At 50.0% G+C, this 26,869-nt stretch overlaps 2 protein-coding genes across 6 annotated transcripts in view; both read left to right on the top strand.

Moving 5' to 3' along the window:
* Positions 1 to 12,842, top strand: part of DLGAP3 (DLG associated protein 3) — a 47,704-nt gene extending 34,862 nt beyond the window's left edge. Inside the window, exons 9-12 of the mRNA XM_054691493.1 lie at positions 9,471 to 9,955; positions 10,874 to 10,965; positions 11,201 to 11,344; positions 11,989 to 12,842. Of these exons, the coding sequence (XP_054547468.1) occupies positions 9,471 to 9,955; positions 10,874 to 10,965; positions 11,201 to 11,344; positions 11,989 to 12,207 (940 nt within the window). The 3' untranslated portion in view covers positions 12,208 to 12,842. The remainder of the gene's footprint in view (positions 1 to 9,470; positions 9,956 to 10,873; positions 10,966 to 11,200; positions 11,345 to 11,988) is intronic.
* Positions 12,843 to 17,007: 4,165 nt separating this feature from the next.
* SMIM12 (small integral membrane protein 12) lies at positions 17,008 to 25,154 on the top strand. Of its 5 annotated transcripts, none has more exons than XM_037499822.2 (2): positions 17,008 to 17,059; positions 20,324 to 24,562. In XM_037499822.2, exon 2 carries the CDS (start codon positions 20,329 to 20,331, stop codon positions 20,605 to 20,607), a length of 279 nt encoding a protein of 92 aa, XP_037355719.1. In that variant the 5' UTR covers positions 17,008 to 17,059; positions 20,324 to 20,328; the 3' UTR covers positions 20,608 to 24,562. The 5 variants fall into 5 exon arrangements, with proteins under 5 accessions (XP_037355719.1, XP_037355720.1, XP_054546956.1 ...); XM_037499823.2 differs by lacking the exon at positions 17,008 to 17,059 and adding an exon at positions 17,227 to 17,284; XM_054690981.1 differs by lacking the exon at positions 17,008 to 17,059 and adding an exon at positions 17,399 to 17,421.
* The last annotated feature ends 1,715 nt before the right edge of the window (positions 25,155 to 26,869 follow it).

The following is a 26,869-nucleotide window of genomic DNA, read 5'->3' as shown; positions in this document are numbered from 1 at the left end:
TATTTCACTGGTAGTACTCATTTGAACCCACACCCACACACAAGCAGCCTTAATGTTCTGATTTCTCAACCTCCTGCTTCCAGGCCACATCCCTGAATCCTGACACAAGCTTTCTAGCTCAAGTTTGTAAATGAAACAATCCTTCATGGCTGCTGACCTTATTTATTTATTTTTTAAAAAGATTTATTTATTTACACATACAAGAACTGGGGTACAGGCCAGAGGTACAGGGGGTGAGAAGATTCACCAGAGAGAGTGGGGAGCAGAACAGGCAGATGTAATGAAATACACTGCTGAGGGGAGCAGTGGGCAAGACAGGAGAGGTCCGCTGTGCCATGTGGATAGCTCCCTGGCTGGAGATCGAACTCGTGCTGCAGAGGCTGCAGATGGCTTCACAGTGCTGTGCTTAACCGCTTGCGCCACCAGGGAGGCCCCAGCTGCTGACTTTATATGTAGGGTCTCCTTGCATTTCCCCAGAACACACTTGCATTTCCCCAGGAGCACTCGGGGGTGCTCCTCTCATCCTCCCTGGGCATTGCCGTCTAGCCTCTAGCATATGCCTGGCCCCATATTCCCATGAGTCACTCTCACTACTCAGCTTTTGAATTTTCTTTTTGTTTCTGGTCCCTGGAGATTTCTCTTTCTTATTTTTAAGTTAGGTATTATAGCAAAAATACCTTTTGTACTTCATTTTATCCGGAGGTAGATGGGAGCTGCCCACATTGATTCAATCCGCTATATTCATCAGTTGTCTGGCCCAAGCTGACAGCAGCAGATATAGAGGGAAGTGGAACAATTTGAGAAGCATTTGGAGTGAAGTCAGGGACAGGCAAGGGTAGGCAGAGAATGAAGTCTCCCTTGCTCTTATGCGGGTGCTTGGGGAGCTCTTGGTGGGCAAGGGAGAGTGTTGGATAAATGTCTAAAGAACTGAATTGCTTGGGACAGGTGATCACACTGGGAATCCAGAGGGGGTGACAGGTGGGGAGAGAAAGCTGGCCCATATCTCTGGCCAGGCTCCCTTGCTTGTCTGCTGAAGCATCTTTAGTTGTACACCTGCGCCATCCTTTCTGTCCCTTTTGTCCCTGGCATTTTAAGTCTGACTTACCACACACCATGCCCCAACTGGTACATAAAAGCAAGCCATGAATACCAGCAGCCTTTCTAGGCAAACATCCAGGACTAGTCCCCACCCACTGCTACCCCATTTTCTTGGATTCTCTCTCTCTGTCTCTGTCTCTCTCTCTCTCAAGATTTATTATGCATACAAGAACTGGGGTATAGGCCAGAGGTGTGGGGGATGAGAGGATTCACCACAAAGTGGGGAGCAGTGTATTTCAGATCTACTGAAATACACTGTTGAGGGGAGCTGTGGTGAGACAGGAGAGGTCTGCGGTGCCATGTGGGTCACCTCCCTGGCTGGGGATCGAACTTGTGCTGCAGTGGCTGGTGATAGCTTGATAGGACTGTCTTTAAACTCTGCGCCACCAGGGAGGCCCCTTTCTTGGATTCTCTTGTCCTTATTCCTGCCTCCCTGGTTTTACTTATGTGTCTCTCTTTTCAAAGTTGCCAGGGAGGAAAGGTCTTCCCTTTTCTGCCTTTTGGGTGTTGCCTGCTGACCTGTTGGGTCAGGAGTTCAGATTGATTATATCTTGTGTGTGGGTATTTCCTGTTGCTCAGCATCAAAGGTGACTTGGCTCAGAAATGTACAGGGGTGGGAGTTGGTGCCCCCCTGGCTCCATCTCCACTGCACCCTCATTTGAGATTCACTTGTCCTCAGATATTTATTGGATGCCTCTCACTTGTCAATTGCTATGCTGGGCAGTGAGGATACAAAGGTGGGCAGAACCAGACACAGCCCCTCCCATGTGAAGCTTATCACCATGTTAATCGAAGAATCTCATAAACAGTGTAGAAGTACAGCTGTGATAGGCACCACAAAGGAAGAAGTATGTGCTCAGAGTGTATCATAGTGTAACTTTGACCCAGTCACAAGGTCAGGGATGGCTTCCTTGAGTAACATTTGAGCAGAGAGCTAAAGGATGGACAAAAATTAACTGGGTGAAAATGGAAGATAAGTGTTCCAGGCAGAAGGGCCAGCATGTGCCAAGGCCCTGTGGTGGTAGGGAACATAATTAAGAAACAGTTACCAGCCCTGTCTCAAGACATCTTACAGCACCTCTCTTCCCAAACCCCATATACTCTGGCCATGATAACAGGAAGCATCCAGTGTCCTTACTGAGTGTTAGAAGTAAGGACACTCCCCTGTCCTTGCTGTTCCTGGGGTCCTTTGAGAATGGAGCAACCATGTGATTTTTTTTGTATCTTCCACTTCTAGATTCTTTTCGTTAAGAGCTTATGTTAAATTTCAGATTTAGCCAAAACAAGAAAAAACAAAAAGTGCATCCACTTGGTTTGCTCATCAGATAAATAATTCTTAGCATAAGTATTTCCCAAATGTTGCATGAGATATACATTTCTCTGACATTCAAAATTTAGCTGGGAATCCTGTATCTGAACACCTTAGTTATACCTGTTGTGCCCAACCAGGGCTACCTGAAGAGTTCTGTGTGCTGTAAGGTAGCCCCCCCACCTCTGCCTTAGTATCCCTGACTTGGCATTTCTGACTTAGTGAGCAGCATGTGCATTGGGAGAGGGGGGCATGTGCTGAATGAATGGAGCCCCTTGAGCCTGGGGAGGAAGCTTCCATCCTCATGAAGCTGTATTTCAGCAACAGTCCTGCAAAAGGACTGCATTTCTGATCGACCGCACGCCCTGGGCCTGGACGCTGCCTCCATTTCTCAGCTGCCCTCCAGCACAGTTCCTGACTGCTGTCACACTCCTTCTAAGTCTACCACTCGAGCCCTACTTCGGCGTCACTGTCACTGGCCCCAAGCTGGGGACTCCTGATTGATTATACGTTTAAGCTCTTAGATGCTTTGTCAGAGAGGGACTTAGTACAATGGTTGTGCCTCGCTGAAATGTCACTGTCCTCCCTCTCTCCTCCCTCTCTCCAACCTCCTCCCCGCAAGTCTGCTGCCAGATCCTCCAGGCAAATGTCTTGACAGATGCTGGATATTGAACATCTCCTGGACACTGTGTCTCTTGGGATAAGCCAGTTTCTTCCCAGAGCCTTTTGTATTATCCCTTAGAGAAACAGTAGAAACTTTCCCCTGAAGTAACCATGAGAACAACTTCCAGAATCGTCAGGAATGTGGTCATTGTCACCCTGTAGAGCTCTGGGGGAGGAGGCTTCCTTGACCTTTTAAAAGGCATGGGGAGAAAGACATTGTTATGAATTAGTAATGACGCACAAGGGAAGCCAGTTTCTAGCTTGCGTGGACAGCTACTGGTGAGGACTGTAGCAAATACTGCCACGTCCAAAATGAAATAGGGACACTTTGCTACGCTGAAAATTCACGTGTTATGTATGGTTGGGTATGGCTGTGAGTTACAGAAAGCCCCCGGTGACAGGGACTTAGCTGTGACAGAAGTCCTATCTCTCTTGCTTAGAAGTCCAGAGAGAGTCCTTTGAGAACTGGCAGGTGCTCCAGTGTCAGGACCCCAGGCTCCTATCTTATTGCTCCTCCATCCTTAGCATTTGGTGTTTATTCCTATTCCAAGATAGCTGCTGAGACCCAGCCATCAGGTCTGTATTGTGGTAAGAAAGGAGGAGGAAGGGACAAAGAAGGACATGTTCTCTTAAGAACATTTCCTGGAATTTGCACATACAACTTCTGTTTCTATCCACTGAGCTAGAACTTAGCCACATGGCTATACTCAGCAGCCAGGGAGATTAGTATCTTTATTTGAAATGGCCAGGTGTCCAGCTTAAGATTGTGGGATTCTATTACTAAGGAAGAAAGGGAGAATAAATGATGGGGGATGATTAGTGGTCTCTACCATCCACCCTTCCTTCCAACCAATCAACTACTCAACCAGTGTTTATTTGCAGAAATGCCCTATTTAGTAGGGGAGACAGATATGCAAATAACTAACCACAATACAATGTGATGTGGAGTATAAAAGGTTTTATTTAGAGTGCTGTGGGAGAACAGATGGAGATGATCAATAGCAATCATAATAATTAATAACTACAATACCCTAGTTGGGTTCTCAGCGCTACATTCCATGATTATATTTGTCCAGCGCTGTCCGTTCAGTGAGTTCTACGAACCTCATTGCCTCTAAACAACATTTACAATAGGCAGCCAGGTGCTGTTCTAAGTTCTTGACATATATTATCTCAGAACAATTCTTTCAATAGTTACTATTATTTTCATTTATGGACAAAACTGAGACCCAACCCATAGCACTGGTTTTGAACCCAAGCACTCTAACTCCAGGGGCATGTGCTTACCCTTTCTGCTAGGCTGCCTCCCTGAAAGCTGCCCATTTTCATTCCATTAGTGTCCAGCCTGTCTTCCATTCTCTCCAACCCTATGTCTCCAGCAGACAACATCGCCCCTTATTTCGTTCATGATTGAGGTCATCTGGGTCAACTTTGGGATCAGCCCCCAACTTACTTACATCTTTTCTCTTGCCTCCTCCACCAGTCCTGCCTCAGGGATTGAGACATCTGTCTTCCTGTCCTTGACTCCTGGGGTGGCCATGGAGCGTAATGGTTTCAGACCTGGCCTCCCTGGCCACGCTGCACTTATTTGACAACTGTCTGATCATAAGAAGTTATTTCACCTCCCTAAGCCTCAGTTGACTCACCTGTAAGCAGGGCGATATTAACACCCTGTTGGGAGCACTGTTTGTGAGGATCAAACATGATTATTCTTGCAAAGCGCTTAGCCGAGCACATACTAAGTGCTCAGAGGTTATTAGTTATAATTCATGCCTCTGATATCTGGTCCTTGGACTACTGCCTCTCCTCTATCATCAATCATTTTCTCTTTACAGGTTCTATTTCCTGTAAATATAGTAGTTTCCAATTCCGGCTGTAATAAATTACTATACACCTAGTGGCATCAAACAACACTGCTTATTATCTGACATTTCTAGAGGTTGGAAGTCTGCTGGGTTTCACGGGGCTAAAATCGAGGTATTGGCAGGACCAACTCCTTCTGGAGGCTCTGGGGAGAGTCTGTTCTGTCACCTTGTCCAGTTTATTGCGACCATCCGCATGCCTTGGCTTCTAGCCCACTTCTCTCTTCAGAGCCAGGATGGCAGGTTGAGTCCTCACCTTGCATCACTCAACCTTGATCCTGTCATCCCCTCACCTTCCCTGACTCTGGCTTTCCTGCCTCCCTCTTTCATCGTGATTAAATTGAACGTACCTGGGTAATCCAGGCTCTCCCCACCCCAGGATCCTTAGTGCAGTCACCTCTGCGAAGGCCATGGAAGGTCATAGTCACAGATTCTGGGAACAGGGACACAGACCTCTTTGGGGGGCCATTATTCTGCCTCCCCACAGGTCCTCTCCCCTTGGGATGTGGCATGTAAGGACCATCCTAAACAAAACACCCCTCCTACTCCCCTCCCCAGCTTCATTGGAATATAATTGACAAATAACCAAAATATCCCTCCCTCTCCCCTTTTCTTCCTTCTCAATCAAGCTCTTTGAAAGAGTCATCTTACCTAGTTTTTTCCACCTGCTGGCGACCCCTGCTGTGTGCCTCTACCCCCATATGCCACCAACCTGTCTCTTGTTCTGAGGTCCACTGGCTTCCATGTGGCCAAATCAATGGACACCTTTCTTTTTTTTTTTGGTATTATTTTTATTGCGGTAACCATGGTTTACAACACTCTATATAATTTAGGGGTGTAGGTTCACCCCTCTTCAGATCTATATTAAGACATCATGCCCACCGGGCCTCCCCGGTGGCGCAGCGGTTGAGCGCTGGGTTGTGAAGCTGCCCGCGGCCTCCGCTGCGCCGGTTCGATCCCCGGCTGCTCCCGGCCACCGGAGGAGGGTCCCACATGGCGCGCAGACCTCTCCTGCTGCCCGCTGCTCCCCTCAGCAGTGTACTTCGGTCCTTCTGCCTGCTCTGCTCCCCGCTCTGGCTCTGGTGAATTCTCTCACCCTCCCGCGCTTCTGTCTGTACCCAGTGCATGTATAAACAAAACAAAACAAAACAAAACAAAAAAAAAAGACATCATGCCCACCACCAAAGCACCCATAATCCTCCACTGTAGTCCACTGGGTTCTCTCTTCCTCCTTTCGCCCCTTCCCACTCCATTCTGGTAGCTTCAGTTCTCTAGTCAGATTTCTCAGGTTTGTTTTGGTTTAATTTTTCTGTTCCTTTGTTTTCTTTCATTATATTCAATATCGGAGTGATATCATCCAGTATTTTTCTTTCCCCTTCTGATTTATTTTTTTTAAAGATTTATTTATGCATACAAGAGCTGGGGTACAGGCCAGAGGTGTGGGCAGTGAGAGGATTCACTGGAGACACTGTGGGGAACAGGAGGATTAACTGAAATGCACTGCTGATGGGAGCAGCAGGAGAGACAGGAGGGGTCTCCTGCACCATATGGGTCAGCTCCCTGATGGGGATCAAACTCGTGCTGCTGTGGCTGGTGATAGCTTGATAGTGCTGAGACTTAACCCCTAGCACCACCAGGGTGGCCCTCAGTGTGGTTTTGATTTGTATTTCCCTGATAATGAGTGATCATGTGTTCATTTGCCTGTTGACCATCTCTGTGTCTCCTTTAGTGGACACCTTTCATTCTCAACTGTGTTGGCCATCCATTCCTTCTTGAGACCCTTTTGTGCCCCACCTGAAGTGACTTTCTTCTGGTTTTCTTCCTCTTGCTCTCTGGCTTAGATACCTCAGGGGCTACACTGTCTCTACTGACCCCCCCAAATGTCTGTTTTCCAGGGCTTTGGAGCTTTGTTCCAGTGCTTCTTTCTTGGCTGATCTTGTCCCACACTGCTGGTTTTAAATGCCACTTGCACAAGGGGGACCAGCTCCTGCTTGTCCTATGCAAAAACCCCAAGCCCTGGTTGGGAGTGTTGGTGAAGTCTGTGCTTCCAGTAACCGCATATGCTCCCCAGCTTCCTTGGTGTTCCTTGGAGTGGACACATGAGACAGCTCTCTTGAGAGCCATGGAACCTGGGGCACTTACGTGATTGTTCCACACTGAGTGGTCTGTTTCCACCCAGACAGAATGTGATCCTCTCAGGACCCCTAAGGGGACAGGGGAAAGGCAGTAAGCTCAGGGGTACTTAAGGACAGGACCATGGTTCTTGGGGGTAACAGGGAAGGCAGGTCTTCAGTCATGTATTTCTTGGAGCAAGCCCCATCTTAACCTGTGTAGTTTGTAACTCTGGAGCTCTGGAGGAGCCAAGGCTGACTGGAACGCAATGGCACAAAAATAAAGAGAGCCAAAGTGCATCCAGGCAGCTCAGTTGGACCAAGACTCTCACCAGAAACAGAAAAACTTAACCAAGCAGTGGTTCTGCCTCCAAACGCAGGAAGACTTCTGATCCAGTGCATGCTGAGGATGGTCTCGGGGGACACTCAGGAGGCTTACAGAGGAAGAGGGGACTTGAACAGGGGACAGGTGGAGCAGGAGGAGTTTCAGGCAGGGGAATAGCATGTGCACAGGCTTAGTCAGGGCTCTGAAAAAATGACTTGGGAAACAAGGAGAGCGCAGGAGATAAGTTTGGAGAGGGGGGCTACATACAGAGATGTGCTGGCGTTGGGTCAGTGGAAGCGCAGGGAGCTTGAACTTTTGTTGGCATTGGGGGGCCATTAGAGGGTTTTGAGCAAGGGAATAGGTTGGGCAGAGCTCAGCTTTAGTAAGACTACTCTAGTCCTATGTGGATTCATGAGGAAATGCCAGGCTCCAGATCTTAAAATATGCAATGTGTAATTTTCAAGGACACACCTTGACAGTTAACCGTCCGTTCCTGTCATTCATGTATGTGTGTGTGTGTGTATAGTGTGGTGTGTGTGTGTGTGATATAATCATATGTAGCATGTGTTGCATACACACATAGCACACATATATTAGATGGCCTGGCTGGAAGATGTGTGGCTTTTCAAAGGTATATGGCAGCAAAGCCAGCATTAGAACTCAGATCTGGCTCCTAGTCCAGTGCTCTTCTTCTGTGCTGCGCTGAGTGAGGCAGAGATGTCTGATTGGAGGCTGACCCAATAGTTGAGGAAGAGGGTGATGCAAGTCTTGACCAGACAGGACAGGGCAGATGCCAAGGTGAAGACCATGGGGGAGGCAATGCAGATATGTTGTTGCTTTCTCTGTCTCTCTCTGGGTGGGGGGTTGGGACATAGGGCTCATTGGAGACTGCACACGAGTGCATCTCTTTCCTGGGTCCTGCAGCATCCTTCTGGGCCTGGTTTCTATGGCAACAGGCTCCCAGCAGGCAGCCTGCCAGCTGGAGGGAAGCTGGCAGGAAAGGCAGGCAGGGAGAGAGGTCTGGGCAGCAAAAGGAAGGCTGAGGTTGTGGGGGTTGGAGGAATCTCCTGGGAAGCTGGAGGGGCCCTTAGAGCTGGCCCCCACACCTCTTTCTCTTCTGACCATATGGGGTGGAGGCAGCTTAGGACACATGGGCCTTTGTTTTATGGTCCTTGAATTTCTAGATTACAAACTTCTGTTCATTTCACCACTCCCTCCCAAATCTCCCGATTCTCATTTCTTCAAGTATTGTCTGATCCCCCTGCACTCAGGGGGCCACTGACTTCTTAAGAAAAAAAAAAAAAGAGTCCCTACTTTGAACTCTGGGGGGAAAGAGAACAAGGCCAACTGACTTCCTGTTTTGCATAGGATTTGCATATAATTAACGCAAAGACAAGAAATTTCCAGGCTCTATGTTATTCCTGCCAACAACTTAATTCAGCTCCACTGGCACTGGCTGGCTGTGTCTGGCCGGGCTCTGGGCTGAGCTGCTGGGGTCCCTAGAGGGGAAATCCTCTCAGCTGCAGCAGACCCCTTGCCCTAGCTGCCCCAAGGCAGTTCCTGATGTTGTAGCAAGTGGCTGGTGGGAAGTCCTTGGGCAATGGAGGCAGCCCTGGGTCCAAATCCTGGTACTGCCACTTTGTAGCTGGGGGTCCATGGGCTCCTGGTGGCTTTAGTTAATTCATTTTCTGTAGGCTCAGGACATACCCACACAGCTGGTAGAAACTAGTTTGTTAAAATGCTGACATGCTCTGTATTTATTGGTAAAGGGCCACCAGCTGGCCCGGTTGGTCTGTCCACAGTCCAGCTTCTGCAGGTTGAGGCACCAGCACTTTGCTATGTGTGCTCTGAGTGCTCTGACCAGCCTCCCTCCGCCCACAGGGCACATACAGGTCGTTAAATATTTTGAACATTGCTCTGTCTGAAGATGGTGCCACTGATTATTATCTACCTACCTGTTGCAAGGGCTGGATTTAATGGTGGATTAATGTCCATCACTTTGTAGGTCTCCTTTTTTATTCCTGTTCCTTTGGCCGGGGGTGGGGACCAGAGCCGGGAGGAAACTTGGGTGGGGGAGAGATGACAGCCACCTCTCTCACCAGGCGGGCGAGGTTCAAACGCTCCAACAGTGTGACGGCCGGAGTGCAGGCAGACCTGGAGCTGGAGGGCCTGGCCGGCCTGGCCACCGTGGCTACAGAAGACAAGGCCCTGCAGTTTGGACGCTCCTTCCAGAGGCACGCCTCTGAGCCCCAGCCCGGACCCCGGGCCCCCACCTACTCAGTCTTCCGCACGGTCCACACGCAAGGCCAGTGGGCCTACCGTGAGGGCTACCCACTGCCGTATGAGCCGCCCGCCAGCGATGGGTCATCCGGCCCTGCCCCTGCCCCTGCCCCCGGCCCCGGGTCCGGCCGCCGTGACTCCTGGATGGAGCGCGGCTCACGTAGCCTCCCTGACTCAGGCCGCACGTCCCCCTGCCCAAGGGACGGCGAGTGGTTCATCAAGATGCTGAGGGCCGAGGTGGAGAAGCTGGAGCACTGGTGCCAGCAGATGGAGCGCGAGGCGGAGGACTATGAGCTGCCGGAGGAGAGTGAGTGAGGGCCGCTGTGGGGGCCTCGGGCCCAGTGTGCTGAGGGGTCCTGGCTGGCTGGGGTGGGAGCAGCAAAATAGGAAGAGCCCCTGGGTGAGAGTGCCTTCCTCCCTGGCTTTTCAGCATCAGATTTGGGTGGGTCCCCATGAGCAACAGGGTCTGGAGGCAGCACTTGGGAGGAAGCATGGAACAGCCTCAGAAGCCAGGACTGGGGAAGGTGACCAGGCAGAAGGGTTCGGCCTTGTAGGATATGGCTGTCAATCCAAGTCACCAAGCCCAGGAGGACTTGCTCTCCTCTGGACTGTGAGATATGAGATAGGATCCCCCATCTAAACCAGGTGGTGGGACAAGAACTTCATCGCAGAGGTGCAGGCAGTGCCAATGTCAGATCATGTCTGAGACCCGGATGGGGAGATTCAGCCAGGAGAACATGACCCTGGCCCTTGGGAAGGCATTCTTCCCTGCAAGTCCATTCCGAGGGACTTCATCTTACCCTAGAATCCCCGAGCTGATGGGCTAGTGATCAGGAAGACAAAAGCCATGCATGTGAAATCATTAAGTCATTTTTAATGAGCCAAGAAGTCATACACTGGTGTGTGATAGCAGTCAGTGGTGGCCGTTGAGCTAGAGCCTGGCTAAGCCTACAGGGTTAGGCTGGGGCTGGTTTCTCTATCATAGATGGGAAGGACACAGGAGGATAAGAGCTCAAGAAATGTAGGTTGTATGAAGAAAGAAACATCTGAGGACACAGTTCTTAGAGAAGTGGAATAGGAACTGCTTGTAGGGACTGGAGGAAGGGATGGGGTATGGGCTGGAGGAGACGGAGAGTGCCACAAAAGAGTCAGTCAGGGAAGACTTCCTGGAGGCTGGGGAAGGAGAGGCACCAGTCCCTTCCCTGAATCTCCTTCTGCTCTCCAGTCCTGGAGAAGATCCGCAGTGCTGTGGGCAGCACACAGCTTCTCCTGTCCCAGAAAGTGCAGCAGTTTTTCCGGCTGTGTCAGCAAAGCATGGTGAGTGCCATGGGTACAGAGCCTACTATGTGTGTGCACCTGATAGGTGACCCACTGTGTGTATGCCTGGAAGTGAGGCCAGGTGTTGGTACCCAAAAGAGAAACCTGGGCTCTCTTGTCTCCCTGAGCCCCCAGTATCCACTCCACTGTCTGGGGGTTGAGCTTCCTGCTGAGAGGGTGGCCTGTGCTCAGATCTCCCTGACAGGCGGCCTCTCCTCTTCTCCCTCCACTGCAGGACCCCACTGCGTTCCCCGTGCCCACCTTCCAGGACCTGGCGGGTTTCTGGGACCTCCTGCAGCTCTCTATCGAGGATGTCACCCTCAAGTTCCTGGAGCTACAGCAACTCAAGGCCAACAGCTGGAAACTCCTGGAGCCTAAGGTGGGGGAGGGCCCTGCGAGCCAAGAGGCCTGGCCAGGGGAGATACCCTTGTCCAGGGAGACCTGGGAGCAGAAGAGGCCCGTGGGCTGCAAAGGCAGCCCTGAAGAGGTAGTGGTGAGCAATTTCTTTCAAAAGGACCAAACTATTGGTCCCCAGTGCTCACCACTGCCTGAGCTGCCAGCTTCCCGCAGAAGCTACAGCCCCTCGAATGAGCTGTAATTTGAGGGACTCCAGCTAGAGCTGCTGGAAGGGCAGGTGCCCTCAGCTTGGACTAGGTACAGAGAGGACCCTGAAGGTTCCTTCAGGCCGTCTGTTACCAGATATTGTCAGAGGCGCGGCACAGAGCCTGGCAGGTGACCCCACCGTCCCCCAACTGGTGCTGGTGCGGCCCCTGCGCTCCCCTCCTGGGGTGAAGTCCACTTGGGGTGCGAGTCCTGGAGAACAGCTCCACCAGGGGGCGCCCGGAGCCAGCAGTTTTTAATGAGCACCTGCGGGCTGTGACCTTGCTGGAACAGGCGCACCTAGGGCGGCAGGTGCCGGCTCTGCTGGCCTTCCACCCCGGGGGGCCGTGGGGGCGCGAGTGGGGCAGTCGGGTGGCACCCCCGCCCCCCAGCTAAGCCGCCCCCCCCTTCCCCTCCCGCCAGGAGGAGAAGAAGGTCCCTCCGCCGATACCAAAGAAGCCCTCGCGGGGCCGGGGCGTGCCGGTGAAGGAGCGCTCCCTGGACTCCGTGGACCGGCAGCGGCAGGAAGCGCGCAAGCGGCTCCTGGCGGCCAAGCGCGCCGCCTCCTTCCGCCACAGCTCGGCCACCGAGAGCGCCGACAGCATCGAGATCTACATCCCGGAGGCCCAGACCAGGCTGTGACCGGCCCGGCCCGCCCACGGGCCCGCGGTTTTCTACCCGTACTGTACACCCAGCGTCGAGGTCACTGTGAACGCGGGCCGCCCCGTGCGCCCGCCCGCCGGCACCGCACGCCCCGGCTCCTCCTGCCCGTCACACTCTCGTGGGTTTTTTACCTTCCTGACCCCACGCGACGGCGCCCGGGCCGAGCTGGGGGCCGTGCCTCTGCGCCCTGCGCCCCCACCTGGAGCCCCTCCTTCCTGGTCCGACGCTTCGACCCCACCTCCTCCCATGGGCACCCCCTCTGCCATTCTGTCCCCCACGGGCCAGGCCGGGCCAGGTCCACCATCTGGGCTCTGCGACCCCCCCCCTTCCCACCCCGCGGGGCTGGGCTTCGTGGGGATCAAGCTTCGTGGCTTTTTATGAAGAATCCCAAACCCCGCCTAGGAGCCCGCCCCACCTCCCAGGGGCTCCACCCTCCGCCCTCCGCCCACCGGGCCCAGGGACCGCAGTGGCTGGACCAATCCAGGACCAGGGCGCCTGGGCCTCTCCCCGGCCCCAGCTGCTGGGGAGCGGAGATGGGGGCTTCCCCTTACCAGACCTGTGGCTGTTCCCACATCCCCTGAGTATCCCAGGAAAAATAAAACGGCAGAACTGCACTCGAGCCAGCTGCTCTCTCCAGAAGAAGCCACCTCTGCCTGTGCGTGGGGGGTCGCGGGTGGGCGCGGAGTAGCCAGAGCCCACCCCCACGCTTTGGAGGAGCGGGGTTGCCAGGGCCAGCTGGGGGAAGGGGCTTCTGCTCTCTGGTGGCCACGGAAGGAGGGGCCGGGGGCCATTTTCCTTTCTGCCTCCCAGGCCTGCCAGGGTTCCCCCAGAGAGACGAGTTCAGAGCCCAACACCTGACGCACAACAGCCGTGCTCAATAAACAGGGAGTGTGGTTATTCTTAGATATGGACAAACATTGGCTTCCCTTCCCACGAGGGTACAGCGTTCCCTCTGCGCCAGTCATTCCTGATCAGCAGCAGGAAAACTGTGCAATTTCATGCTGTCACACTTTCTGATGCCACGTATGGGTGGGCACTTGATGGGGATGGAGCGGGTGGAGACAGTGAGGGGGAGGAGAGCAGAACTTTCCTGGTAAGCGAAATAGGAACCCATCCTGGTGGTGATGGCTGGTATTTACTGGATGCTTACTGTGGTGGAGGGTTGAGTGCTTTATGTGATGTAACTCTTCCTTAGGACAGATGACAGAGCCGAAGCTCAGAGATGTCAAGTGACCTGTCCAAAGTCACAGGGCTGAGTGTTGGACCCAAGTTGGTAATGCCAAACCATGAGCTTTTAGTTCTACACTCTTTTGATCTCAGAAAGGGTTTGATGGCAGTCCCCAACCAGAAAGTCACCTTGCTAGCCCTTGAACCATCCCTAGGGTTGATGTGTCACCCAGAGGCAGGAGGGAAAAAGACTTCTAAGAGGTTGGTTGCTCTTCTAGACCATACTGGACTAGCCAATTCTCAATTATTCAGCAAACATCAAGAACTATACTGGCACAGGCCAGCAGTGGGGAGAGAGCCTTGAACAAGTGTAGTTTTCTAACATTAGGGAGCTTACCAGTTTATGGGAAAAACAGACAAGTTGAACAGCAGTTACAATATAATAGCGAGTGCTGTAAAGATGAGTAGGTATCAGCCACTCAATGAGGAGGTCTGGGACAAGGAACAATGTTCTAAGCTCAGAGAACAGCTGTGTAAAGGCCTGGAGGGGAAAGAGATTGGGACAGCAGAGGTTTGAACACACTGGGCTTTGGGGTCCACTGGAGAAGGGTGGACCTGTGTCCCATGAAGAGGTTTTAAACAGGAGAGTGGCATGAAGAGATAATATTTAGCAGGCCAATTTGGAAGACCTGAAAAGCAAGAAGTCACACACACACACACACATACACGAGACCACTGGAAACTAGAGGACACACATGTGATCCAAATTCCCCAAAGAGAATCAGCTTGGAGCTGATCCCAGATTCCTGGCTCATGTCCAAGACTTTGTGAATAGGCGCTGTTCTTGAATGGGTTTTTAACAAGTACTTCAGGTGATCCTCATGAGCATCCAGGTTTGGGAACACTTAGAGTGAATGACTGGCCAAGAGTTTCTATTGGAAATGCCCACTTGTGTATTTCCCATAGACTTGCCAAGTAAAGCCTCGACTGGGTCGCTTTACCTCTCTGAGATTCAGTTTTGTCATCTCTAAAATTGTGAGTAATCTTATGAAGCGCTTTTGTTATCTTTTTATAGGTGAGAAAACTGAGACTTGAGTGGTTAACTAGTTTACCCCAAATCACAAAGCTGGGAAATGGCTGAGTCTCTCTACATTGTCCAACTTTTTATGGGTCTCTGTCTTTTCCCAGAAACTGGGCCGGGTTTCCTGAGGTCATGAGGAATATGGGAGTGGGCACAGAGGAACAGGTCAGCTCCCCCAACTATGAGGTCATTCTGCTACAGGCAGAATGTCTAAAATTGCCCCCGGGGGTGGATGGGTGGGGGGTTCCTCTGGTGTGGTGTCCTGGGAAGTTGTGCTGGGCTCCATGGATACGTGGAGGATTGGATCTTGTCCCCTTGCTTGAGTTGCTCCCAGTCTGGCACATAAGTAGAAAGTTAGGGTCCAAAGGGAGGCCCAGAGGGGTTGAGGAGACCAGGGGAGGAGCCTTCAGTAGCCAGGGAGTCTAGGAGAGATTTCTGCAAGAAGGTCCTTTAGAAGTGGGTCTTGCAGGATGAATTAGAGTTTTTCAGTCAAAGAGGAGAAGGAGGACATTCATTTTAGGCAAAGGAATCAGCTTGGAAAGGTATGTATAAGGAGGAATGATGGGAAAGACAGAGACTGGAGAGCAGTGATAGGCTAGGACAAGGGGTAGAGAACACAGAGATGTGTCCAGAAGGGACCCATCGGGTGAGGATAGGGAGATTTCATGGTTTGAGAAAGACCCCTTGGCTGACAGAATGGAAATGAACTGGAGGAGACAATGGAAGTTAGGGAGACCACTGAGGGAGTTGCTAAAGAAGTCCAGGTAAGAGATGATGGTGATAATGATGATGAATTTGGGACATTCAGGAGGAGGTAGAGGTGCTGTATGCTGGATCTAGGAAATAATACAAAGATGAAGATGCCTTCAAGATGTCATTCAGGTTTTTGGCTTAGCGAATAAGTAAATGGACATAGGATATTAGGAAGAATAGATTTGGGGAATACTAAATATACTGGTGACCATTTGCTGAGCCAAGTATTTTATACACAGCAGATAATCTGGTACTCAGAACAATCCCAGGGGCTGGGTACTATTCTTGTCTTTTTTTTTTTTTAAACACAATGATTGTAAATAGCTTTTCTGAAATTAGCAGCCAGAAGAGTCAGGATTTGAACCCGTATCTGATTCCTAAGTCTGTGCTCTCAAGCCCCACTGAGGTCTGCCTGACAGAACCGCCAGTCATCACTGGAGACTCAGCTCAAGGGTAGGCTCCTAGGGAACCTTCCCTGTCCTTGCTGGGGCACCTCCTCTGTGCTCCATGTGCATACTTTGTCGCAATTCTCCCACTCCATTCTGTAGTCCTGTCTGCTTCACTGGTAGTCAGAGAACCCCTGAGGGTAAAATGGACTAAGTCACTTTTTGCATCCCAATGCCTACCATGTGTTAATTGCTTGACTGAATGCTATTTCTTCTAGGCAGTTTTGTTTCCTCCTCTATGTATTCAATTAGTGAACAAGTTCTACTAACATTCCCTAATTATCTCTTTATACTCTTCCTTTCTCTTCATCTCTGCTGCCAGAACTTAGCCTGGGGCTTTTTGAAATCACATAGAAGGGTATTAATCATGGGAAGCTTCCTACTGAGGTACCCCTTATGCCTGAAGGAGTCAGAGCCACTTTGGTACAGAAAGGTGGGAATGGCACTCCAGGTAAATGAGCAAGCATAAATAAAAGCGCAGAGATGGGAAACAGTCTGCTTTGCACGAGGGAATATAAAGGGGCTTATACATACAGGGCTCAGTATGTGTTACAAAGATTAAACAAATATGCCTGGCAGAGACTAGTGGGATGAGGTGGGAAGGCAGGGGCTAGATGGGGCCATTACCACTTGAATTCTGTTGTTTCTTTTTCTGCACCTGACAAAAGCAGCAAAACAGATATCTGTAGAGGATGCAGTGGGGACATGGAGGAGGGAGTGAATATTTTGTATCTGAGGGGCTAGGACTTAAATGATATTTCAATGATTAGTAGACTACCAATACTACCACTTATTTCCCTGCTTGTTATGTGACTGGCACAGCACTTTACATACACCATCTCATCTAACCCTCACAACATCCTGTGAAATAAGTGTTATTACCTTTACACATAAGAGGGAAAGGAGGCTTAGACAGATAAATGTTTCCAAGGTCACACTGCTAGAAAGCTAGCCCAGATCCAAAGAGTTCTTAAGCACTAGACTATATTCTGCTAAGGAGAGCTTCTTGAGGTCAGGGAGCATGTCCTTTGTTTTTGTGTGCCTAGACCTAGGTCTTAGAGGATGCCTAATAAAAATCAGTTGAATAAATGAATGAATGAATGACCTTTCACTTTCTCCACGCCAAGAGCCCATGTGGTGTCGCCGCCAGGGAGCCTCCTGTACACGAGGGGGCGCTGTGGCCATCTCAGCGCAGCGGGGCTCTTCCGGACGCCTAGCTTTTTCCGTTCTGGCGCTCAGCCAATCCCTGCGCTCGCAGCGCACCGGCGCCCTGGGGGCGGGGTACCCGCCGGGCCCGCGGGGTGGCTGGGAGCTGCGGCGCCGGCGCTCGGGGCCAGTGGGCGGAGAGCGGGGGCCGGACGGAGGCGTGCGGGGCGCGGCGCAGGTGGGCGCGCGGTCCCGGGGACGGAATCCTCCCCTGGAGCGGCCGCCGCGGCCGCCCGTCGCCGTGGTGACGCCTCCCGGCCGCGACCTCTGAGTTGGGGGCGGGGTGAGCCCGAGCGTGCGCTGCAGCCGCCGGACCTGGCGGCCCCTCGTCCCCGGCTCGGAGGCCGCGTCCAGGCGCTCGGCTGACCTTCTGCGGCCGGGGCGCTCGGCCGCGGGCACGTGGGTGAGGACGGCCCTGCGAGGCCTCGAGCTTGAGGGACACGGGAAGGGCGGCGGCAGCCCGGAGAGGGGACGGATCACCTGCACCGCGGTGCGGCCTGCGCGCCCATTCCCTGGGCCGGGCGCGGGCGGGCGGCCAGGGTTCGTTCGCCCACCCCGGCCGGCCCGCTGTGGCTCGTTAGCAGCCCCCAGATCTCGGACGGCGGCCCCGCTTTGGGTCTCTAGGCCCCCGCGACCCCGGCAACCCAGTTGACCTTTACCGGGCTCTTGGGCTTTCTTCAAATCCGGCTGGAAGGATGCGGCCCACTGTTTTCGAGACACTTTTGCCCCTTTTATTTTGATATCCTGGGGATGACGTGATAGAGTATTTAACTTCTTGTAATCAGCAAAGGCACCTGCTGTATTTCTGCCTCCTTTTGAGGTCGGTGGGTGGATGACTACTGTGGTTTTACACTAATGAATTGCTGCAGCTGTCATTCATTCATTCATTCGTTTTTGAGCATCTTGCGGCATACAGGGCGGGAGGGGTGAGGGATGGTAGGGCACAGTAGCCTCCACCCCGACCCTGCGCAAACAGGATTTTTGCTCTCTTGGAGTTTTGAGTGTTTTGAAAAATGCAGATTAGTGGAGTTGGCCAGCACAGTGGCAGATACAGAGAAAGTGATTTTAAATACTGGATAGGTGAATGAATTGACTTATTCACCAATTCATTGATTAGATTCATTCAATGATTAGAGTGTGGCCTGGGTATGAAAGAGAGAGACAAACACAACACCTTGTGCTGAGTGTGAGACATAATAATTGTGGCCTCATGCCTGATGTGGTTTCAGACAAATTGGAAATCTGAATAGAGAGTTGCTGTTTAGGGAAAGTGTTTTCTTATAGAGAACTTGCTTTAAAGGTAGGAAAGCTTGAGAGTCTTCAGGGGTGCCTCTTTGAACAACTGAATCCTATAATTTCACAGAGCTCCGAGTATAATCTTATAATGTGTGAAAAGGAGAGCTCTAGGCAGAGAAATACCAAGCTGAGGGGGAAACCGCAGGCCCTCCCCAAAGTCCAGATTTGAACAGAAAGCAGACAGCTGTCTTCAGAGTGGTCCTTCCACTAGAAACAGTACAGAGGGTGGAGAGACTGGGTTCAAAACCAGTGGCTCTGTCACTTCTAGTCATTTTAGACAATTTAACATGATGTCCCTGAGCCTTTGTGACCTTAGACAAAAATCTGGAGTAATCATCCCTACCTCATAGAGGTGTGAAGGTGAAATGATGCTAGTGTGTGAATTGTGCAGCTAGGTGCCTGGTGCTAAGACAAAAGACCTAGAGGTGAATCTGCACTTTCCCCCTTGATGACTCCATTGTAGCATTAGGTCCATAAAATGCTGGGAGTTCTCCAAAGAGAGAGGGAAAGAGTCATCTTATTCTTGGTGAGGTTTCAATTATTTACTTTATATCAGAGATAGCCAAATTAGAGAAGTGCCTAAAGGGATGTAGGTGGAATGATACTTTTGGGTAAGTTGCCTAGCCCTCAAGTAATGCCTCACCCGGAAAACATAAGGATTAAAGGACAGAGTGGCTGTAAATTGTTTAGCCTAAGGTCTGATGTAATTGGTATACTCAGTAAATGATGACTGCTATTATGATAATTGTGAATAATCTTTGGGACTAAATGGCCATTAGATTGACCCAATGTTTGTGTGGTTGTGTCATACTTAATTCCAGGAGACCCTGAGGCCATTCCACTTTTTTTTCCTGCCATGGGTTATATATTGAGAAACTTCAAGTATGCATAATTGGCTTATGGTATTTTTATGAGCTTATTATGCATATGTGAGGATATGGGTTTCGTTGAGAGAGTGTATTTTGAAAGTGGCTTGGATAGCAGTTTGGTAAAGTATAAGTTTATTATATTGTTAGAAAAATCACATTCCAAACAGGCAAAATCCATTATCTAAAATCCAGACTGGCTGGCATTTGATTGCTAAAATACATTCCTTATTGTATATGAGGCAAAGGAGCTACTTCCTATTATCCTGAGCTAGGAAACACAGTGGGATTGTGTATGATGGAAAAAGGGTGGCTGGTTGTGCTCATGGAGAAATTGTGTAGTGCAAAAAAAGGCTCTTTTTTTTTTTTTTTTTTTTTTCGGGATGACTCCAATGTCCAAGTTTTTATTTTTTTATTTATTTTTTTATTTTTTTAAATAATAAATTTTATTTTTATATTCCCCCATACAATTGCAAACGCCCCATTCTGACCCCAATCCCTTCCCTCCCGCCCCCCACCCCCCAAAAAGTGTCTCTGGTTCATAGTTTTTTGTTGATTTTGATTTTCACTTTCTTATAGTTATTCATTTTCCTGGTCCCTTATTTAAGTTTTCTAGATTCCTGCTATGAGTGAGACCATCCGGTATTTTTCTTTTTCTTTTTGGCTTATTTCGCTGAGCATGATCCCTTCCAACGCCATCCATGTTGCTGCAAATTGCATGTGTTTATCTTTTTTGAATGCTGAGTAATATTCCATGGTGTATATGTACCACATCTTCTTGATCCAGTCATCTATTTTTGGGCATTTGGGCTGTTTCCAAAGCTTAGCTATTGTAAATAGTGCTGCTATAAACATAGGGGTGCAGGTGTTCTTTGGAATGGATGTTTCTGTGTCCTTTGGGTAAATACAAAAGGCTCTTTTCTATTCTTGATATGTTGGCAAACTGTCAGGCTGGGCCTGGGGTCAGCAACAAACGTGAAGTTTTATTAGGTGGGCTCAGAGGTTGCCTCATGAGCACACTACCATACATGGTTGCACAGTTGTCGCAGTATGGCACCTGGAGATTCATCCCAGCTTCCCTCACAATTGTCAGAATTTCCTATATTATTTCAGGGACTGTACAGTTGCATAAAGCAAGGCACCCTCTTGCATTGCCCCAAGGGGGTGGATGTTCAATAAATTGTGCCAGGCTGCTTGGTAAGTGTAGAGCCCTGGTGTGTTGCCCATATTTGGGGGCGGGTGCTGGTTTTCCCCCTAATGCTGTCTGTGCTCTTTTGCAGATGTCATGTGGCCTGTGTTCTGGACCGTGGTGCGTGCCTATGCTCCCTATGTCACATTTCCGGTCGCCTTTGTGGTGGGGGCTGTGGGCTACCACTTGGAATGGTTCATCAGGGGAACGGATCCCCAGCCCGCGGAAGAGGAGAAGAGCATCTCAGAGCGCCGGGAGGACCGCAAATTGGATGAACTGTTAGGCAAGGACCACACCCAGGTGGTGAGCCTTAAGGATAAGCTGGAATTTGCCCCTAAAGCTGTCCTGAATAGAAACCGCCCAGAGAAGAATTAATGGAGGACACAGGAAACAGGCAGGGCCGTGACTGGTCCTGCTACCAAGTTCACCCAGCCTCAGAACCCACATCATCTGGTCTGCTTTGTTGCTTATTCTGGCCCCTGTCACACCCCAAACACATACGTACTGGCTACTCTTCTTTGGCCAGATAGCCACACCCGCAGCAGAGGGGCCAGCACAGAGGAAGACCCTTGAGGGTTCTGGTCTGAAGGCTGCATCTGCTGTGTTGCTGGCCACAGCTGCTCAGACTCTGTGTTCAGGGGCGCACTGCTGGAGAGTGTTGTGAAATGAGCACTGGTTCTCAATCTCCTTGGGGAGGCAGTTTGGCCTCAAGTGGGAGTAGCTGGGGTTGAGGTGTTGCCTTTTGGAGGGATGCCTACGTGTCTAGTCCCACTTGTTCCGGGAAGAATTCAAAACTACCTGGCTTCCTTCACTAGTTTTTCTTGAACTTTGTGCTCATTCTTCCTGAAACCCTGTCCTATCAGCTCAGGAATGGGATCCTCAGGGAAGGAAAGCAGTTTTCTGTTCTTGGATGCCCAGGCTGTTCACTTTGGGGCAGGTGAATTTGCTTGAAAACAAGTACCATCTTTCCATGCTATCCCCATCACTGTATAGTGCAAATCTTGATTAAAATGGCATCTGAGAACCATATTGATGTAATTCTACTAGATGGTGTCTGGGGTTTGCTTAGGAGATGCAAGTGTAGACATTTCAGGGTAGGATAACATTGGCCTTTAACTGAAGACTCTGGGAAACCCTGGGAGCCCTGGGAGTTGTGTAGTTGCATTGGGTCTTGAGGCACAAGTTCCCAAGAGCCTTTCTACCACGATAGCCGGAGGTTATAGGACCTTTCTAGTCTGAGTTACAGTAGACCAGGGAACTTAACAATGGCTATAAAAATAATACAATTTCACATACACGCACCCTTTTCCATATAAGGTAATATATGTACAGTAAAGAAAACTTGGTAAGATTAGAAAAAGGTCAGTCACATTCCCAGGGCTCTGATACAATAAAAAAATTGTCATTTTGTTGTTTTTCACTAATTCTTGGCACAGTTTTTTAGATAGTTGCCATTACCCTTTATTGTGCATTTGATTTTATATTTTCTCACATAGTATTTCATATGGTAATCATTATCAAATCGCCTTCTTATCATAAATGTTTTTAATACCTCGTAATTCTCCCTCTCTCCCCACCAAGTGGGAGTATGGCATAGTTTGCCAGACTTTTGGGATTCTGGTTGTTCTCTAGTATACCACAATGATTATCTTTTCCTGCATTTTGGACTAAATGGTAGGAAGAGTAAATGGCATTTTGGATGAACTGGCATGAGTTGTTTTAAGGGTCTCGATGCTTAAAACGATATCTTTCCTAATGGGCTGTAGAACTTTATACTAAATGCTACCCCTTGACACATTGCTGGTGAGCTTGGAAGGAGAGCAAGAGCAGAGGACTAGAAGAGGCCCCTTCCCTCATGAAGTTGACTGATGTTTCGCCTAAGTTGAGCAAATGGAAATCAGGAGCATTGGATGAGGAATGGGTTGCCTTTGAAAAGGGAGAAAGTGTTTACTCTGCTTCTTAGGTTCTTAGGTGTTAACAAGTGGGTGAAAATAGAAATCCTGAACTGCTGGAGATGCTAGCTGTGGAATGGGAGGTGCAGGGAGGATGTGGAAGGTGGTCAAATCAGGAAGGAAGGAAGGAACAGGTTAAGTCAGTGGCTTCCCTTCAGTGTCGTGAGGACTATTGGGAATTTGAAAACAGCTTTTGCTGCTTCTCAGGTGCCATAGGCAGCCAGACAGCCGATGAAGTTCTCCGCTATTAATGAAGACTCGGAGTCTAAATGAATTTGCAACAGGGCAAGGCTGGAGAGAGTCATGGAGAGCAGCTCTGCTTTTTATTACTCTCCCAGTCCAAGCTTTTATTAAAGATAAGAACAAAGGAACAAGAAAATAGCATGTACACAAGCAAGTATGTCCTTCGAGAACAGGAGTCAATTCTGGGAAGAAGTTCTATTTGCAGAAGTTCTAGCCCCCTGGAACTCCACATGCAGAGTAATCAGATACTTCTTCGAGAACTCCGCCTCCCTTTAGGGCAGCAGGCTGCCAACACTTGAGGGAATAAATCTGCTGGGGAGTGTGAGGGAAATGTCTGCTGCTGAAGAAAGGCTGAGATTTCTGGTTCTAAAAGGAAGTGCTAACTTAGCAGGCAACTGCTGATGGGCAGCCCTCAGGGACAGGCCAGTGCTGCCGCCCTGTGGTGGTCCTGAGCATGACCAAGGCCGGGAGCCGCCACTGGGCTTAACTCGGAGCTGCGTGCAGAGCCCTAAAGACCAGAGGGCACAGCTCTGCCTCAAGGGGGCAGTGGCTATTCAGCTTTCAGTTTGCGTGTCCTGCCCAGGGCTACAGATTTTCTAGTTTTTCCCCCTAAGATATGCTAAGAAATTAAAAAATTATGTATATGTGTGTTTTTTTAAAAGAAATCTAAGCACCATAACATATTTGTCAGGTTAATATGACCCAGTGGCCACCAACTTACGACCTTTCCAGCTGCCTCCCTCCTAAGGAGGACTGAGAGGTGTGGATTTAACAATTTGTAGCAAATATTAGATTCCAGGATTGGTTTCCCTGGAAACACTTGGGCATCCTGCACATAGACAGTTTAACATGATCAGTTTAAGCAAACATTTGAGGACAGATAACCCACAGAAGCACCAAAAATGTTTTCCCACACACTAGGACATTTTTGGATTTTCAGATATTTTAGAATCACCCTGTCACCACTGCTGTACCTCCCTCCCAGTGCCTGGCTGAGGAAACTATCTTTGGGAATCCAAGTTGCTGCATTCTTCCACTCTCACTTTGATTGTGCCCCCTTTTAGGTAATTTCATTTCTGGGGCTTGCCCTCACTGGATTTCTGCCTCCAGCAAGTCTATTAATATTCTCAGCTAGCTTGCTTTCCCATGGGCTGGCCAAGGTCTGCTGCGAAGCCATCAGACATGACAATCTCTCTGCCTGTGGGCAGAGGCAGGCCAGCATGCCGGGATGAACCAGGGCTGGTTTTCTTCCTTGCTTGCTGATTCACCTGGGAGGCACGTGGCTCTCTCGGACTAGCCCAACGGTCACGATTCACTGGAACACGTGCCTGTGCTTGTGTTTTGGGCCCAGGGGTGGCAGTGGCTTTAGAGAGGGGTTATCCTGTCTGAGCCAGGCAGGAATTACTCCTCTGTCCTCCACAGCCCAGTGTCTGGTGCTTTTCCACTCGAGCCTTTCCTGTGCCTTTTGCTGTGTTAGCACAAGTCCTCTGGGCAGCTGCCAGGACAAGCTTCAGGGAGCCCTTTGACTTGTCGGTGCCCCAGGGCCCATGCGCTGGGGCTGTCGCTGATCGCTCTGTGGGTTGAGCCTCCCTGGAGCCGCTCGGAAGCCAGGCAGTGAAGATGAAGAACCCCAGTCTTGCCCCACCTTTCCTTTTCCACGGGAGTGCTGTAGAGCATGGTAGAGTAAAAATCCAGTGGATTCCAGTCTGACAGACTGTAGTTCTGGGGGACTGCCTCCGCTAGGAGCTCAAAGACCTTGGGCAGGTAACAACTTCTCTGCTTTAGCCGCCTCATCTGTAGAACAGAAACAAGAATGCCTATTTGATGAGGTGGTTGTGAGGTTAAAATAACATATAGAATTCTTAGTAGCGTCCATAGCAACCGTGGTGCTCAGCAGGTATTGGCTGCTTAATTTTATTGGAGGAATAACCTACATTTCCTGCAACAGTTGCATGAACCCTTGTGGTCTAGGGAAGATGGGGAGCCGAAGGAGTGAGCATCCTTGACTGGGGGAGTGATCACAGGGACCCTCCCAGACCTGGTGGTGGAGGACTTCTTAGGACACCAAGCTGGATTCAGGATTCAGGATTCAGAGTGTCTTGCTAAGTGGTAGCTCCACTGGTGCTGCCTGCAAGGTCAGATCTGAGGGCTGGGGGGGGGTGGTACACAGTGCTGCAGAGTGCCCAGGAGTGTCATGTGTCAGGAGGATGGGTGGAGGAAAGTGTCTTGGACTGGATGATCTGGGGACATGCCCCTTCTCTCCTGGACTTGGTTTCCCCAACTGCACCATGGGGTTACTGATGTGGTCCCTGATGATAATGTCGAGTGAGAAACTAGTGTAGACAATGTGGGTGTTTTCGTTCAGTAAAAATTTATGGGTTTGGGATGGCAGCCAGTCTGAATAATGAAATAGAAATAAATGCTCTTTTATTCCTTTTCTGTATTTACTTTGAGAGCTTATTCCCCAAATTTCTTGGGAAATCAGTTTAAGAGTAAACAGGAGTAATTAGTAATTATTTTATCAGTTTGTATTCAATTCCAGTGGTGCCTCTGATGTACTTAAAAACATTTAATTCTTCTTGAATTCAGTTTGTTAACATTAGTTATCTGTCATTAAATCCTTTTTACATAATGCAAAGTTAGACCCTGGGTTTGTTACTTGTCTGAAAATTCCAATGGTTCCTCCAAATATTTGAGATTTTAAAGAATCTTTACTGGCATACTAGCAAGGCAGCTCTTCTGTTTGGAGGATTCTAGGTCCTTTCTGCCCTTAGGCCCTCTCTCCACTGCCCCTCTCCTCTCACTTCTACCCCTGGTTCCATTATGCACTTCTGTTTGCTTCTGGGCCTGAGCTGCCAAGTGCAATTGGAGAAATTGGCACTATCACATTGCTTGGTGCCTTCCATTCCGGGGTTCTGGATGCAGCCTTCAGGGTGCTGTTTTTTTTTTTTTTTTTTAAAGATTTATTTATTTATTTATTTATACAAGCACTGGCACGGTCAGAAGCACGGGAGGGTGAGAGAATTCACCAGAGCCAGAGCGGGGAGCAGAGCAGGCAGAAGGACCGAAGTACACTGCTGAGGGGAGCAGCGGGCGGCAGGAGAGGTCTGTGCGCCATGTGGGACCCTCTTCTGGTGGCCGGGGAGCAGCCGGGGATCGAACTGGCACTGCAGAGGCTGCGGGCAGCTTCGCAACCCAGCGCTCAACTGCGGCGCCATCGGGGAGGCCCGCTTTGTTTTTTTTTAACCAAGTCCCAGAGGTCCCCTACCCCACCCCTTGACTCCTTGGTGCCCTTTGTGTTTTTTTTTTTCTGCTGCCACAGCTACGGTGGTGAGGCCATTGTGGGCGGAGGCTGTTGTACTGACTTCTCTCTACCCTTGCTTTGGCCCTAGTCATACTCTATTATTGGACACGCCTCTTGCCTCACTGCATCTCAGTTTCCGCTTGCAGCTCTCCCCTGCCACCTCTCCCTCTGGTTTTAGATGTCAGTGTTTTTAGATGTCAGGTCAGCTTCTGGCCTTTTTTTCCTTGCTGGATAGTTTTAGCCTTGTAGGTGGCTTCAGCCACCACCTGTCTCTACCTTGATGATTCCCAGATATCCATCTCTAGTTGTGAATGTCCCCTAAACTCCAGATCATTTTCTGAAACAGCTTACCATACATCCGTCTGGTTCTCACATAGGGTGAAGGTTAGAAGTGCTGGCTTGGGTTTGAAGCTTAACTTTTACCAAATTATCTGACCAGAAAACTCATCTTTAAGTTTTGTCTGTAAAATGGGGAGACTTCTTGTGAAGATGGAGAGAAGGTTTGTAGGGCACAGCATTTGGCATGGAGTCAGCCTCCCTTCTGCTGCTCAGGCCATTTTTGACAACTCCCAGCCCCACTCCCTACCCTGTGCTGGCCACCGCTTCACCTGGAATTCACCCTTTGTTCTCCACCTCATTTCCCTCTGCAGGCCCTCCTTCTCTCTCTCTTTTTTTTTTAAAGATTTATTTATTTATTTATACAAGCACTGGGTACAGTCAGAAGCGCAGGAGGGTGAGAGAATTCACCAGAGCCAGAGTGGGGAACAGAACAGGCACACTGACGAAATACACTGTTGAGGGGAGCAGCTGGCGAGTCAGGAGAGGTCTGTCATGTCTGTTGCGCCATGTGGGACCCTTGCCAGTGGCCGGGGATTGAATTGGCGCTGCAGAAGCTGCAGGCAGCTTCTCAGCCCAGCGCTCAACCACTGTGCCACCAAGGAGGCCCCTTTCCTCATCTCTTGCTTAAACTTTTGGTCTCTTGAAAATGCTCCCCACTTCTGCCAGCATTTGCTTTCTGAAACACATCTTCCTGAGGTCACTGCTCAAAGACCTGAGTGGCTCATCTCACGAGCCTCCCTCCCATAATTCCCTAAAGCACCTAGTGTTTGCCATTTCTCCAATGTGTGGGGCTCATTTG

Source organism: Talpa occidentalis, unplaced genomic scaffold (genome assembly GCF_014898055.3).
Source record: "Talpa occidentalis isolate TD23 unplaced genomic scaffold, MPIMG_talOcc4v2.1 talOcc4.9, whole genome shotgun sequence".
In the NCBI taxonomy this organism is placed as follows: domain Eukaryota; kingdom Metazoa; phylum Chordata; class Mammalia; order Eulipotyphla; family Talpidae; genus Talpa; species Talpa occidentalis.
This window is presented reverse-complemented; position numbering and strand designations above follow the sequence as displayed.

Excerpts from the sequence above, each read along its gene's own strand:
- SMIM12 (XM_054690980.1), top strand. The coding sequence starts at position 19,925 with ATGTTTCTGTGTCCTTTGGGTAAATACAAAAGGCTCTTTTCTATTCTT. Across the intron at positions 20,241-20,323 it reads AAATTGTGCCAGGCTGCTTG|ATGTCATGTGGCCTGTGTTC; the intron begins GTAAGTGTAGAG and ends GCTCTTTTGCAG.